Raw genomic sequence first — 14,120 nt, 5'->3', positions numbered from 1 at the left:
TTAATGACTTAATGTCTGGTTGGCAGCCGGTATCAAGTGGAGTGTCCTATGGGTCGGTCTTGGGGCCAGTTTTGTTCAATATCTTCATTAATGATCAGGAAGATGGCATAGAGCGCACCCTCTGCAAGTTTGCAGACAATACCAAGCTGGGAGCAGTAGTAGATATGCTGGTGGGTAGGCCTAGGATTCAGTGACCTAGACACGTTGGAGGATTGGGCCAAAAGGAAGCTCATGAAATTCAAGAAGGACAAATGCAAAGTCCTGCACTGGGGACGAAACAGTCCCCTGCACCGGTGCAGGCTGGGGGTGACGGGCTGGGCAGCAGCTCTGCAGAAAAGGACCTGGGGGTGATGGTGGACAAGCAGCTGGACATGAGCCAGCAGTGTGCCCTTGGTGCCAAGAAGGCTACCGGCATCCTGGGCTGCATTGGCAGGAGCAATGCCAGCAGATCGAGGGCAGTGATTCTTCCCCTCTATTCAGCACTGGGGAGGCCACATCTGGAGTCCTGTGCCCAGATGTGGGCCCCCCATGACAGAAAGGATGCAGACACATTGGAGAGAGTCCAGAGAAGGGCAACAGAAATGGTTTGGGGGCTGGGAGACAGGACTGGTGAGGAGAGGCTGAGGGAAATGGGCTGATTTAGTCTGTAGAAGGGAAGACCGAGGGGGATTGAATAGCAGCCTTCACCTCCCTGCAGGGGGGCTGCAAAGAGGCTGGAGCTGGGCTGGTCTCAGTGGGGGCAGATGGCAGGACAAGGAGCAATGGGCTCAAGCTGCAGCAAGGGAAGGTGAGGTTCGATATTAGGAAAGACTTTCTCCTGAGGAGGTGTTTAAGACCCGGCTCGATGAATCCTTGGCTGGGATGGAGGAGTTGGGGCTGGTCCTGCTTGGAGCAGGGGTTGGACTAGATGTCACCTCCTGAGCTCCCTTCCAGCCCTCCTTGTGTGTGATTCTGTGTCCAAGGGCCCTTATGGAGGGCTCCAGAGTCAGGGCAGCCCCTGGGCATCTGTCCCTGGGGATTTGTGAACAGCGATGGCCCTGGTATTGCACCCAGCCCCGCTGCCCGGGCTTAGAGCCGGTGGGGTTGGAGGTGGGGAGGGCATCATGCTGAGGGTGCACGTGTCTGGTTGAGACCTGCCTCCTTGGCTCGGCTCCGCGCAGGGCTGGTTGGGATGAGGGGTGGGAGGAGCGGGCAGCGGGTAATGGCACCGTGGGCTGACGGGGTGGGAGACGTCGGGCCAGGATGGGCCTTAGCAGTGGCGGTGCATTGGTTTCAATGCCAGGGCACCCGGTGCCTTGGCCAGCTGGTGCAGGAGCTGTGCAAGCCAGGAAAGGCCGAGCCGGCTACATGAGCGCTCCCTCCCGCCCTCTGCATCCAACTCCTGCCTCTCCTAGGCCAGCGGTTCCCAAACTCTTCGTGTTCCCGGCAGCCCTCCCGAGACTCCAGACGCCCCTCAGCAGACGCCAGCTCTTTGCTTTCACTCCCGCTTTCACCGTGGAAAATCAATCGGCGGTTCTGCTGCCAAGGACAGGCCAGGACGGAGGATGCTACGGACATGAGTCCAGGGCAGGTGATTGCAAGCCTCGTGGTGCTAATATTGCACAGCCTGTGGCACCTTGAAAGGATCTCGTGGCACGCTGGGCACAAACCACCGGCAAGCTTTATGGGTGTGGGCTGGGGGCTGGCAAGCCAAGCCCCCACAGTCCCCCGGAGTGGGGCACCTCTGCCCTGAAGCATGTCGGCAACCAATTCAGGCTGCGGCTGAGACCGGGTGCCGGTGAGGGGGACGTCCTGTGACCTGCCGTCAGCCTCCATGGGCTTTGGAGGGAGCAGGCCATTTCTGGGGGGATCCTGGCATCTGTCGAGGCGGGGACCTGGAGTCTGCCAAGGTTGTGAAGCATTGCTCCAAAGGAAAGGAGAGGAAGAGTAGCCAAGGAGAGTGGGTGGGCAGCAGGGGCTGGACACAGAGCAGTGGGACACGCAGCGCCAAGTTCAAGTGCAGCAAGGCTGGGTGGGATCGGCGCTCAGGTGCCGCTTCCTACCCAAGATCGTTAGGACCCAAGCCGGGGCCCGCTCCTCCTTTGGAGGCTCTGTGCCGCGGGCTCTGTCTGGGCCCGGTAACTCCTGGCTGCAGCCGAGATGTTGCAAACCCTTCTCCTGTACCCCCTCCAGCGTCTCTCCTAGACTGACTGGGCCTGGCCTCGTGAGTCTCTCCTCCTAAGGAAGCCCGTCCATAGCGCTCCTCATCCTTGCTGCCCATCTCTGCACCTGCTCTACTTCTCTCTCCTTTGGGAGGTGCATGGTCCAGCCGGTGAGCCGAGTCCCTCAAACTGCCCAGGTTGGGCGGGAGGGGATTGCACTTCCTTCCTGCCTCTTTGGCCCCCTCCATGCCCGCTGTGGCTCAGAGCTGCTGTCCAGCGGGCCCCAGGAAGGACCAGTCTGCAGACGCCAGCCGGCCGAGCCCTGACTCCCCTTGTGCCTGCAGAGATCGAATGCACCCACGCCTCTGTCAGCACCCGAGGGATGCACGGACCGTCCGCCCCTGCCGATGGACAAGCCGTGCTGCTCCCTTGCTAGCATGGAACCGGGGATAAATAAGCCCACCGCAAGCGAGCCGTCTTCTGATACGGGTTTCAGGCACCCGCTGACGGTGGTAGCTTCCCAGGCAAACCCTGCCGCTCGCTCGGCTCCTGCACCTCTGCTCCGTGCACGGAGGCTGCTCGGTTTGTAAACACGGGGCGTGCAGGTTGCTCTCGGAGGGCTTGTGCCTGGGCTGTGGTGCTGCTAGCAGCAGGCAGCACGGCCCGGCGGTCTCATCCCGGCTCCACGACGGCTTCCCTCTCTCTGCGCGGCACAGCCGGGAAGTTTTGGAGCTTTGCCGCTTGCGCGGGGCGGCGGGAGGTATCGGGGCAGGTCAGCCCACAGTGGGCTCCTTGCCGGCTTGGGGTTTTGTTTTATTTTTTTTGGAAGTTAATCAAATCGTGACTGCGTGGTGATTACCGCTAATTAGTAGCCTTCATTAGCAGCTCCCGTTGGTAGATTTGCATATGTTAGACCTAAGTGGTTAATAGTTGGGTAATGACTTTTTTTTTTCTCCCCTGTTCCCCATGGCTTGCAGACTGCGGTTACATGTGTTGTGTTTGGCTTCTAGGCTGCACATCTGTTAGCGCCGTTCCCGGGCACGTTCTCAGGGGGCCGGCGGGCGTGAGAGCCGGGAATCCCCGCGGTCCCGGGCCAACTATGTGTGCTCTCCTCCCTGCCGCCCAGAGCCACGTGTTTGGGGGTTTGCAGGTGGCTCTCAGCACTGGGCACCTTTTCGGGGTGTTACCCCTGCCCGTCTGTCTGGCAAAGGGGCTGGAGCCTGCAGCTGGGGGACGCTTGCAGGTTGGTTACCAGAGGGAAGTGGATGGAGGCTTCGTCCCCCCCCGGGCCCAGACCTGGTGATCTTTCAGCACCCAAGGGAGGCAGGTCCCATGGAGTCACTGGGACTTGTGCCCCGCACGGTGCAGAGGTCAAGCCTGTGCCCCCCAGCTTTGCAATGCTCACAGCCAGGGGACGGGGTTTGGGCATGGAGCTCCCAGCTGTGCTGCTTGCTTTGCTGCTGCAGGGTCTGGCGGGTGCTTTTACCTCTCCCTGCCTCAGCTCATCTCCCCGGTAGACCCAGGAAGCCTGAACCAAAGCATGAAAATCCCCCCTGTTGGGATTCATGAGCTCCCTCCTTTCCCTCCGTCCCACGGGTCGGCCAACCCCGAGCTAGCGCTCGCTCCTGTACCCGCCGCGGCCTTGGTGGTCATGCCAGGCTCCCCTGTTCAGCCCCACAGAACCAGGCTGCACCTGCAGGGGAGGAAGCTTATTCGGCTACGGCGAGCTCCTGCGTGCCTTTTGCTTGCAGTTGTTTTTTCTAAATTAAGGCCACCGCGAAATAAAAAGCCACCTGCCTGCATTTTATTTTAGGAGCTGCTTTTTTTCCCCGGTGAAATAAATCAGGAGCCCGGAAAGGCTGTCCTTCCTCGCTCCCCGCAGGCGCCAGTTGACGCCGGCGCCGGAGGCCTCTGCACCAAAACAGGCCGACGCCGCGTGCCGCCGGGGGTCCGAGTGGGAGGAGACGGCAATGCTGGGGCCAGTGCTGGGCACTGGCTTTGCAAACTTCGTTCCCTTCCTTGCCGCCAGCCCCAGTCTCTGGAGGCCGGTCGGGGTTTGGAGAATTCCCATTAGTGAACACGCACGTACTTATCGTCCTACACAATTGCTGCGTCGAGCCGGACAGGTCTCCCTGGTAGACGGGAGCGGGACAGGTTGGGAGGCTGGACCCTCCAGCCAGGACCCTGCGGGGTTGGTGCCAGTGGAGCACTGGCACAGCCCAGCCCCGTCCCCAGCTGGGGCTGCAGCAGCACCAGCGTCCTTGGGGGAGGTGAAACCCCCCCCCGACACGTGGCCTGGGAAGTTGCTCCTCAGCTCAGAAATACCCCGTTGTCCTGCCACCCGCTGGCGCTTCAAGCCACCGCCTGTGAAGTGCCCAGGACGGAGGACTGGGCAGCTCAGGGGTGATGCTTGCTGTTTCATCCCCCCAGCAAGCGAGAGGTGACCTCAGGGCAGGTGCCGCGGACCCCAGGCCAACAGGGGTGCATTGCTAGCCTCACCCCCACCCCAGACACGTCCTTGCTGCACCCTGGCCCCGCGGATCGGGCCTCGGGGCAGCCTGGCTGTGGCGGGGGCTGTGCTGAGGACATGCTCCTGTGCTGGATTCGGATGGGGGTGGTGGGGCCGTGGGTGCTCCAGGTCTGAAGAGGCCGACATGGCTGGCTCACGTCCCCTCTCCTGTCCCTCCGCAGGACACCCAGAAGGCCAAGCAGTTCCTGCCCTTCCTGCAGCGGGCCGGGCGCTCCGAGGCAGTGGTGGAGTACGTCTTCAGCGGCTCACGTCTCAAGCTCTACATGCCAAAGGAAACCTGCCTTATCACCTTCCTGCTCGCAGGTGAGCTGGGCTTGCGCTGGGCCAGGCGGGAGTGGGAGCAGCCCCTTTGCTGGGCACCGGATCAGTCCAGGGACCGCAGCCGGGGTGCGGGTTCGGCCCCCCAGGAGCTCCCGTGTAGTACTTGCCGCCAAGCCCTCGAGTCACGATGCAGGGGGAAGGCAAAACGGCTGACTGCCAGTGGCATCCTTGGGCTTGGAGTCGTGCTCATGTGTCTCCCGCCAACCTCCCCACCCGGGGCCAAAATCGGTCTCTCCTTGCTGCTCAGGGACAGCGCGAGGCCAAGAGGGGCTCGGGCCGTGCCCCCGCCAGCCGGGCTCTGTGGCAGCTCCTGGCAGAGTCCTCCCTGCCCTTATCTGCCGTGTCCCCAGCTTGCCATCTTCATGGTGCAAACTTGCCTGGAGCCACTGTCCCGGCCTGGGGGATTCCCGGGGGCGGCTGCTGTGCTGGCTCGGGTCCACCATGCAGAGTGTAGCGGCCGCCTGCCTGCCTCTTATACACCCCTAAAAGGGGTGGGGGGGTCTCCTGCCCTCTGTCCTGGCTCTCACCCTGCACCCCAGTTCCCCCCTCCTCCAAGCACCACTCAAGCGGGGTCTAAAAGCCTTGGCCTTGGTGGGGCAAGGCCCAGAGGATGGCAGATCTGTGTCGCACACTGCCGGCAGCCTGATCCCAGCAGGGCCGGGGGGTGGTTACGAAGCTGCCCGTGCAAGAGGGGCGAGGGTCTGTGCGCCCCGCGGGTGGCAGGGGGCAGCTTGTTTTGTGAAGAGCGGACATGCAGCAACGCTCCTCCCGGCCGGAGGTGAAACGGGAGCCTTGAGCCGAGCTAGCGCGGCAGGGCTCTGCCCCTCGACTAGCAGGGGTGCAGGGGTCCCCCCGGGTCCGCACGGGGTCTCCGTCCTCCCCTTTCCTCCACCAGCAGCTGCCGTGTCCCGGGCACCTGCCTGCGGCGCAGGTGGCATCCCGCTAGCCTTCGCGTCTTTCCCCGGCGCGGTGCTCGCAGCTCCGTCAATGGGAGACAATGTGGGACTCTGTTTATCTCTTGTCCCTGTTTCTATGGCGATAACCGTGTATGAAGAATGACCCTGAACACGGATCGTTCACAACTCGGTTATGAAAAATTCAATAAGCATATAAATAGATCCCGCACGGAGCAGCCAGGCTCCGGCAAGCGGCCGTGCCCGGGCTGGGGTCTCGCAGCCGTCGCCCCGCTCTCGGTGTCAGGGCCCGTGCAGTGGTGTATGCTGCCCTGTTGCTTCCCATTGCCTTCCTCTTCCTCTCCCCGCCCGGGGTTTTGGGGTGCGCTCCGGCCCGCGTGCAGCCTGAAGGCAGGTGGACGGCCTGGTGACGGGGCTGCAGCTTGGGTGCTTGGTTTCAGACGCGCCGGGTAGGCAATACTGTGTCCCCCAGCGTGGGCCAGGGTCTCTGGAGCGATGGAGCTGTGCTGATCTCTATAGGGCCCCCCTGGAGCCACGTGGAGCGACGTGCTGTGACACCTGGCCGGTGGCACCCGGGACGCATCCCTGCACGGGCATGTCCCCGCCCAGGCAGGCGGGCGTTGAGCGGGCCCTCGCCCCGTGGGCGACTGCACGCACGGGTATAAATAATCACGTCGTCTTATTTATAATCAACTCGCATCAGAGTCAGCGGCACGAGGCGGGAGCAGAGGCCTGCCGTGCCCTGGATATTGCCCTGTCCTTGTCCCCGCGGCCAGCCCGGGAGCGGGTTGTAGGGTTCCCCGTGGTCTGGGGGCACGGGGTCGGTGCGCTCCGTGGCAGCTCTGACCACGCTCACGAGAGGGAAGGGGGCATGAGCCCTTCATTGCTGGTTTCTTCTGGCCCTGGCGTGTCCCAGGGCTCTTCGTTACCCAGCCGCATGGCCCGTGGGCACTCCCTTAATTAGCTCCGTTAGCAGGACTGCCGTGACCTTTTAGCTTGTTGCAAGCGAGTGAACCCAAGCGCGTTTCCATTGCATGGTGCTGCTCTGCGCCCGCTCACCCTCGAGCCACGGCAGGTAGCTGAGGGGGTCGCATCCAGTCCAAGCCCCAGGGCAGGATCAGCCCCAGACAAACTTTGTGAAACTACCATCAAGCTCCTGGGATCTTCCCCTGCCCTCCGAGCTGGCGCATGGTAGCAACAATGCCCCTTCCCCGGCCCTATAAGAGCCGGGGTCGCGGCTGTGGATGGGCCGAGGCGAGCGGTCGAGCTGCTCCGAGCAGGTTGGGGCTGGCCCAGGCTACGGGGCGACGCGGGACGTTTCCTGGCCCGTCACGACGAGATCCTGCCCGTCACAGTGTGAGAAACCAAGGTTGGCGCCCACCGGTCCCCCGAGTCCCTGCGAGCTGCCCGGCCATGCCAAACCCGCGTGGGCTCCTCGCCGCCCTCGCTCTTGATGTGACGCTTGTCCCCCTTTTCCCCCTCTCGTCCGCGCGGGGCTAATGCTTTCCCTGCCGGCCCATCCCAGGGCACGGCGGTTAAATATATCCGTCCTCCTCCGCGGCGGCTCCGAGCCGGGTAATTTGGCGCGAAGGGAGGACGGTCTCGGCGGCCCGGTAATGGATGGCTCCGGGGGGGAGCTCGCCGGCGGAAAGTTATATTTAATCCCCGTTGCCGTGGAAACCGCCTCGCTGTCGCCCGGATCGGAGGTTCGACGTCCCTCGGAAAAAGTTCTGCCGGTTAAAAATACAGTCGCGGGCTGGCGGTACGGCACAGACGTGGTTCCTCCGCTCGCCACGGAGATGCCGGCGTGGCAGGGTCCCAGCTTGGTTAGAGGAAAGCCGTCGGCACAATGGTGTTGGCATTGGCGGCAAGGTTGGCTTGGGCTCGACGCCGTTTCCAGCCGTGGGGCCAAGAATCCACCTCGTGGCGTGGCGTGGGTGACGCGGGTCTCCCCCTGCTCCAGCCCCACGTGCGAGCACGGAGGCCACGGGCTGACCACACACCGGAGACCCCAAGGAAGCATGCCGCGAGCCGGGGTTTGGAGCTCGGCTGGTCCAGGAGGGACAGTCCTCCGACTTGGCGGATGTCGGTGTTGACGTGGCCGGCACCACGGGCCTGAGCCCCGTGGCTTTGCCTTCTCCAGTCCAGCCAAGGTGGGGGTCGGGTCCCAGGTCCTGCAGAAGCGAAGGTGTGGGGTTTCCCTGGTCAGGGCGGGAATTGGGGTGATGCCACGGTAACCCGTCCTCTGCTCCGGACGGAGGTGGGCACGGAGAAATGCCTCCTTCTCGTTCCAGCCGTGGCGTCGGCCTTCCTGCCCCCAGCACGGAGAAATGCCCCATCTCTTTCCATCCGTGGCTTCAGCCTTCCTGCCCCGGCACGGAGGAATGCCCCCGTGTCTCTCCATCCATATTTTCAGCCGCCAGCCTGGACGGTTACCAGGGTGGGGCTGTTGTGGGGGCAGCTGGGGCAATTGCAGAGCGTGCCCCGCCAGCTGCTCCAGAGCTGGGGGGACCCAGCTGGGTGCCCCCGCTGACTGCATCGTCCGAGCAGCGAGCCCCCGGGACCCCAGAAAAGGGGGCCGGGAGGATGCTTCCCGTCCTTGCGCCAGGGAGAGAGCAGCCGCCCACCTGCGCCCCCGTGGGAGCAGCTCCGTTCCCTCCCTTCCCCTCCCTCCAGCTCCCCTCCGGGAGTCCTCCTTGATCGGAGGCTTGCTAATCAAGTTGTATACATTAATTACGGACTAAAAGGCAGGTAACGTGCCAATTAGCATGGCGAACGAGGCACCGCGTCTGCCTGCCCCTGCTCGGGAGCTCGTACATCTGTTGGTATTTTTATTCCCGGGGTTAATTTGGGCTTTTTTCTGGGCTTTTTTTTTTCCCCACCCCCCTCCCTTCCTCTGTCGTGGTTCAATTGGAACGTGGCGTCTGCGGCGGCGCTAGTCCCCTTTTATGATTCACGGGCTTGTTAACTCCCGGCCGCTCGTTAGCGCTTGCATTTTAAACGACGAGGCTGGTGGTGCCCCGGCCCCTCGCTTACGAGTGCTGCTGTGCGTGCCGCACATACCGACGCCGGGATCTTCCGGACCACTCTCTGCAGCCCAAAACACCCTGCCTCTAAGACCTGGCAAGCTCAGCCCCGACCCCAGAGCAGCCCCCGGGCATGTCCCCTGCCACCATCCCCGCGTCAAAGCTGGCAGTTCCTGGGGGAGGGCAGCGAGCTGCTGGGGTGGCTCGGAGAGTGCAGATTTCCTGCCAGCGAGCCTCCGTCTGCTGGCGTCCCGATGCCGTGCCTGCATTCGTACCCTGGGGGTGGGAGGCCTGGGGCCAGATCCCCGTTGATGCCCTCCTCGCCTGTGCACAAAGCCAGCCTGGCCCAGGTGCTGCGTCACGGCCGAGCCAGCATCGCCCAGGAGCTTTGCACGCCGGCCGGAGCCCAGCTGTGGCTGCAAGCAGGGCCGTGTCTTCTTTGCAGCAGTGGGTCGCCTGTGGCGAGGCCCCCGCATGAACTTGGCTTGCGGTGGAACGGGAGCTCGTGCTCGGGGTTGTGCTTCTCGCCTCCAGCCCCTGTGGCAGGCATGCACCTTTGCCCGTGGCCATGCTAGGTCGCATGCTGCAGTGAGAGCCCGGGGTGGGGTGGGGTGGGGAAACTTGGCCCTGGTTGCTTTGCCGGTGTAAATCAGTTGCATTCGGGTCTGGCCGGTGGCTGTGCCCAATCTCCCCAGCCCTCTAAAGGGAAAGGCTGGGGTTTGGGTGGGGAAGGCCTGACCCCAGAGGCGCTAGGAAGCAACCCGAGACGGAGTCTCCGGTACAGCCTTGCAGCGCAGCTGACACTCTGCCTGGACCCGGCCGATCTATCGCCCTTCTGCTATTGCCGTGCCCGCCCCATCCCCTTTCCCTCTCGCACAGTCCTTGATGCCCATAGCAGGCTTGTTCAGATACCTTCGCAGCCTCCGTGTCCCCAGCGTCGCCTCCCCCCGAGCTCCCGGCATGCCCCGGGGTGAGGAACGATGGGCATGGCAGTGCAGAGGATGTCCCAGTGAGGTGGGCTTTGGGGCAGGGAGGGTGCGGGGTGCACACGAGCACGTGCGAACGCCCCCGATGCGGCGCCTGCTGCAGGCACGTTGCAAGCCTGGCTGCTCTGCCGGCAGTTGGCAGCCGCCCGGGTTTTTTTTGGTTTTTTTTTTCTTCCTGGCTCTAGAAGCAGCTTGGACTGGGGCTGTCTCGAAGCCAATGGGATTGGCAGCCTGTGGGACTGGCGTCTCCCCCGTCCCCAGTCTCGGGTGGGTTTTAGGGGGGTTCTACACACGGGCCTAGAGAAGGTGCCGAACGGCCCTGCCTGGGTGCGGGGATCGGTTGCTTCCTTTCCCCCTTTGACTCTAAACCAACTCCTGTGGGTTTCCGTTGCGTCCCTGGGGAGTCCCATGTGCGTCCAGGTCCCATCCTGTGTAGCTGCCTAAGCTGGGACCAGGGGCACGGCATTTGAACCGCGCTGCCGGCCACGATGCCTGTCCCACCCCATCTCTCCAGCAGACGCCTACTCCACGGGGCATGACCGAGCCGTGCTGGATCCATCTCCGAGGAGGGGCCTCAGCAGCCCAGGGTGCTAGATGCAGGGGCAAGGTGAGCACGGGGCAGGCCAGCCCCTAACTTGTCCCAGCTGGGTGAGACCAGTCCCCACCATCTCCATAAAAGAAGGGCACCGATCCACACATGGGGCCGGGGTGGCCTGAGCATCCGAGCCTGGCTCTTCTCAGCTGCCCCAGGGCACTAGTAAACCGGGCAGGCGCGGTACACAAAGGCTGCACTGATGGTAGCGTGGGGAATTGGGCTGCACCTTGGCAAAGACAGCTCGGGGCTGTTTGCGTGGCCAGGAAGCCGGGCCATCCGGCCGGCCCTCGGGGACCTTGCGGGGAGAGGCTGAGCCAGGTGGAAATGTGGAGCAGGGGCAGGGAGGGCACACTGTGCAGGCAGACCAAAGTTTTGACCTGAGCAAGCGGAGCCCAAACTTGGTTATGGAAGCATCTTTCCCTCTAATGAGCCCCGTGCTGCACCGATGAATTATTCAGCGCTCAAGCTAATAAAAGGCCGCGGGACTTTATAGGACCGGAAGCTCCCCGGGCCCCCCTAGGTTGAGCTGAAGAGGAAAGAGATGAGCCCTGCTGCCATCTGCCAGAGCTGGGTAGCTGCGGCCTGGCTGGGCTAACGAGCACATGCTCGTTGCACGAAGGCCTGGAGGGGAGCCCCTGTGGAGCGGCACCGCCTGCCCCCAGGCCTCACCCCTGGGCATGGCACGTTTGCTCAGGGTGCACGCACGGTCCTTGCCGTGTGTGCCGGAGCACCACATTGCCAGGAGGGAAGGAGGGTATGGCATCTTGCTTCCTGGCGCTCACGGTCCCGAGCGAGAGGGGAGCACGTCACAGCTGAGGGGGCTGGGAGCGGAGGAGTGGGTCCCATCTTCAATGCATCAGATGCTGCCCGGGGTCTGTCTCTGCCCCCGGGCACCCGCCTGCTCTTGGCACCTCATGGGGCTTCTCCCTTCCTCCATGTGGCTTGCTGGGCTCTCTCCACCTGCCTGATCCCCTGCCAGGTGAATCCGTAGCCAAAAGAGCTCCTCACCTCGGTCTCCGGAGCCAGCAGAGCCCACCGCTGCCCTGCTGCGGCTTGGCCCCTATAACTCCCCCGGGCAGAGCTGGCTCGACCCCATCCTGCAGGGCACGTGGGGAGCGCTCCCCAGGCCTGGGTGGGGGGTTTGTGCTGGAACTGCTGAAGCAGGCGCTGCTGGAGCGGGTGGAGGCGGATGTGGGTTAAGCCGTCCTCGGGGAGGGAAAGGTGCTTTCCTCAGCCTTTGTCAGCGCTCCTCGCCAGCTGTGTTTAATGCCTCTCCGTTAGCAGCTCGGTGGGGCGGGCAGGGCTGCTTTTCTGCTGAATTGGAGGCAGCCGAGGCGCCGCTCTGCTCCCGGGTCCCAAGCAGAGCAAGGGGTCTCACCTGAGACTCGAGTGGGACCTGGGGAGGGGATTCGTGGCACCTGCCTGGCCACGTCCTGCTCCCTGGGTCCCTGTAGCAGTGCCCCAAGCCGGCGTGTACCTGGTGCCCTGCTCTCCAGCTGGCATGCTGGGGGGTGCCCTCTGCACTGGGCCCCCGACTCTCGCTCTTTCCTCCTCCCTCTGCCTTTTAAGGGGAGCAAGCCCACCCTTGCGTGCCCTGCCGAGACCCCTGGCTCTCATGCTCCCTGGCTGGTCTGCATAGGCAATGCCCCTGGCATGGGGTATGGGAGGCACCTATCCCATCTGGTTCCTGGCTGCCAAGGAGCTTCACTTCCAGCTCCATCAACCCTGCATCCCGCTGGGGAAACTGAGGCACAGGGTCTGGCCTGCAGTCATGCAGAGCTGGCGGGGCAGGAAGCCCAGGGCTGCCCCCCGGCTCCAGCCAGTGGGTGCTTGGACGTCCGGCCTCGGTCTCTGGCCAGTCCCGGGAGCGGTGTGTCTCCCCTGCCCGCATGCAGTGACACCCGGAGAGCCATTGCTGGTAACTAGCTAATTGATTAATTGCCAAAGTAATTACATCATGTGCAGTAATGGGCGAGATGGATATTGCCGCGCGCTGGGAGCGGGGGGCCGCGGGACCCGATCAATGCCTGGCAGCCGGCCCAGACCTGGCTTGTCCACAAGCGCTTTAAAAATAGCCCCTGGCCCCTCTTCCCCCCCTGCACCTGCACCTCCGCCAAGCAATTAAATCAACGAGGAGTCGCCAGCACGCAGAGGGACTCGAGGAGAGGGGGGATGGGTGCTGGCGAGGAGGGTCTAGGTGCAGCGATGCCCGTGCTCTGTTGGGGTGTCCCAGGTTTCTGGGCTATGCTGGTTGCTTCATGTGTCGGGGGGTTTTAATCTTCCCCCCGAGGCGCTGGTGCTGCTGCAGCCCAGGCTGGGGATGGGGCTGGGCTGTGCCAATGCTCCTGCTGGCACCCACCCCGCAGGGTCCTGGCTGGAGGGTCTTGCCCCTGCGCTCAGGCTCAGCCCCGCTGCACTGGGGCAGGAAGGGATTTCCCCCCTGCTCAGACTGGTCCGCACTGGGGGGTTTTGCCTTCCTCTGCAGCGGGGACACAGCATTGGCCTGGGTCTCTGCAGCGCCCGTGACCCCCCTGGCAGCAGCAGGACGTTGGTGGCCGCGGCCCCCCTGTATCCCCAGGACAGGGGCGATGCCAGGGGCTGTCGGGGGTGACTGTCGTGTGGCTCCAAAGTTGGACGCAGGGTTTGTCCGGGCTGGTTTGGACGGGGCTGATCCTGCCTCGGGCTGGATGCAACTCCGTAGCTCCCCGCCAACCCCACGGCTCCAGGGCTCGGTGCCCTCCAGTGACACCACCCTTGCCCCAGGCTCCCCGTCCCACTGCAGCGGGGGAGCGGGCCGGGTGTGTGCCGGTGCCGCAGCGCGCTGTCCCTGCACCGGTCTGTCACGGCGGCTGGGTGAGTTACGGCTGCTCTCCCCCCTCGTGAGATAACTTGCCTCCCCCGGCTGGATATATATGCAGAGATATATCAGCTGCTTTGCCCGCACTGATAAACGCCATAACTCCAGCCCCGTGGCATAAATACGGGGCTGCTGTCAGCCGCCTCGCAGAGCGTGAAAGGATTTAGGACCCTCGACGTCCACCAGGCCGCGGCCAGGCCAGTCACAGAGCCCAGCAGCTCGTTCGTGGCCCTGAGCGCCGGGGCAAGACCCTCCAGCCAGGACCCTGCGGGGTTGGTGCAGCAGGAGCATTGGCACAGCCCAGCCCCATCCCCAGCCTGGGCTGCAGCTCAGTCTGGGGATGGAGACCAGGTCATGCCAATGCTAAGAATGGCTAAGCATGGTCTTTGCTCCTCTCTCCCTGCGAGCTGGGCATTGCAGTGCGTTGTGTTAATGGAGCCATTGCATGGTTCAAGTAGCAGGGCTGTTCCTTGCCCCTCTCCCTGGCTGCATGGAGAAACACAACCCCCAGATCCTGCCTCTCTGCAGAGGGGAGACCGCTGCCATTAGGGTGCTGCCCAAGCCTCTCCATCTACACCAGCCCCCTGGTCTCCCAGGCAGGGGTTGTCCAGGCCCCGCAAGGTCCCCAGTGAAGTGCACGTCGTCTTAGCGCGAGGCTCCCTTCGCCTCTCCCTGCTGCCTCAAAAACCCGGGAGGCTCTGAGCTGCCAGCGAGGGGCCTCACCGCCCGCGGGGTTCAGTCACGGTTCCT

At 63.6% G+C, this 14,120-nt stretch overlaps 1 protein-coding gene across 1 annotated transcript in view; it reads left to right on the top strand.

Moving 5' to 3' along the window:
- The window catches only part of SND1 (staphylococcal nuclease and tudor domain containing 1), a gene marked incomplete at its 3' end in the record, with an annotated part of 220,382 nt that overhangs the window by 163,328 nt on the left and 42,934 nt on the right, over positions 1-14,120 (top strand). Inside the window, exon 16 of the mRNA XM_025215432.1 lies at positions 4,833-4,974. Within this exon, the coding sequence (XP_025071217.1) occupies positions 4,833-4,974 (142 nt within the window). The remainder of the gene's footprint in view (positions 1-4,832; positions 4,975-14,120) is intronic.

Source organism: Alligator sinensis, unplaced genomic scaffold (assembly GCF_000455745.1).
Source record: "Alligator sinensis unplaced genomic scaffold, ASM45574v1 scaffold1083_1, whole genome shotgun sequence".
NCBI lineage: Eukaryota > Metazoa > Chordata > Crocodylia > Alligatoridae > Alligator > Alligator sinensis.
The sequence above is the reverse complement of the archived record's forward strand: the minus strand, read 5'-3'. Positions and strand labels throughout refer to the sequence as shown.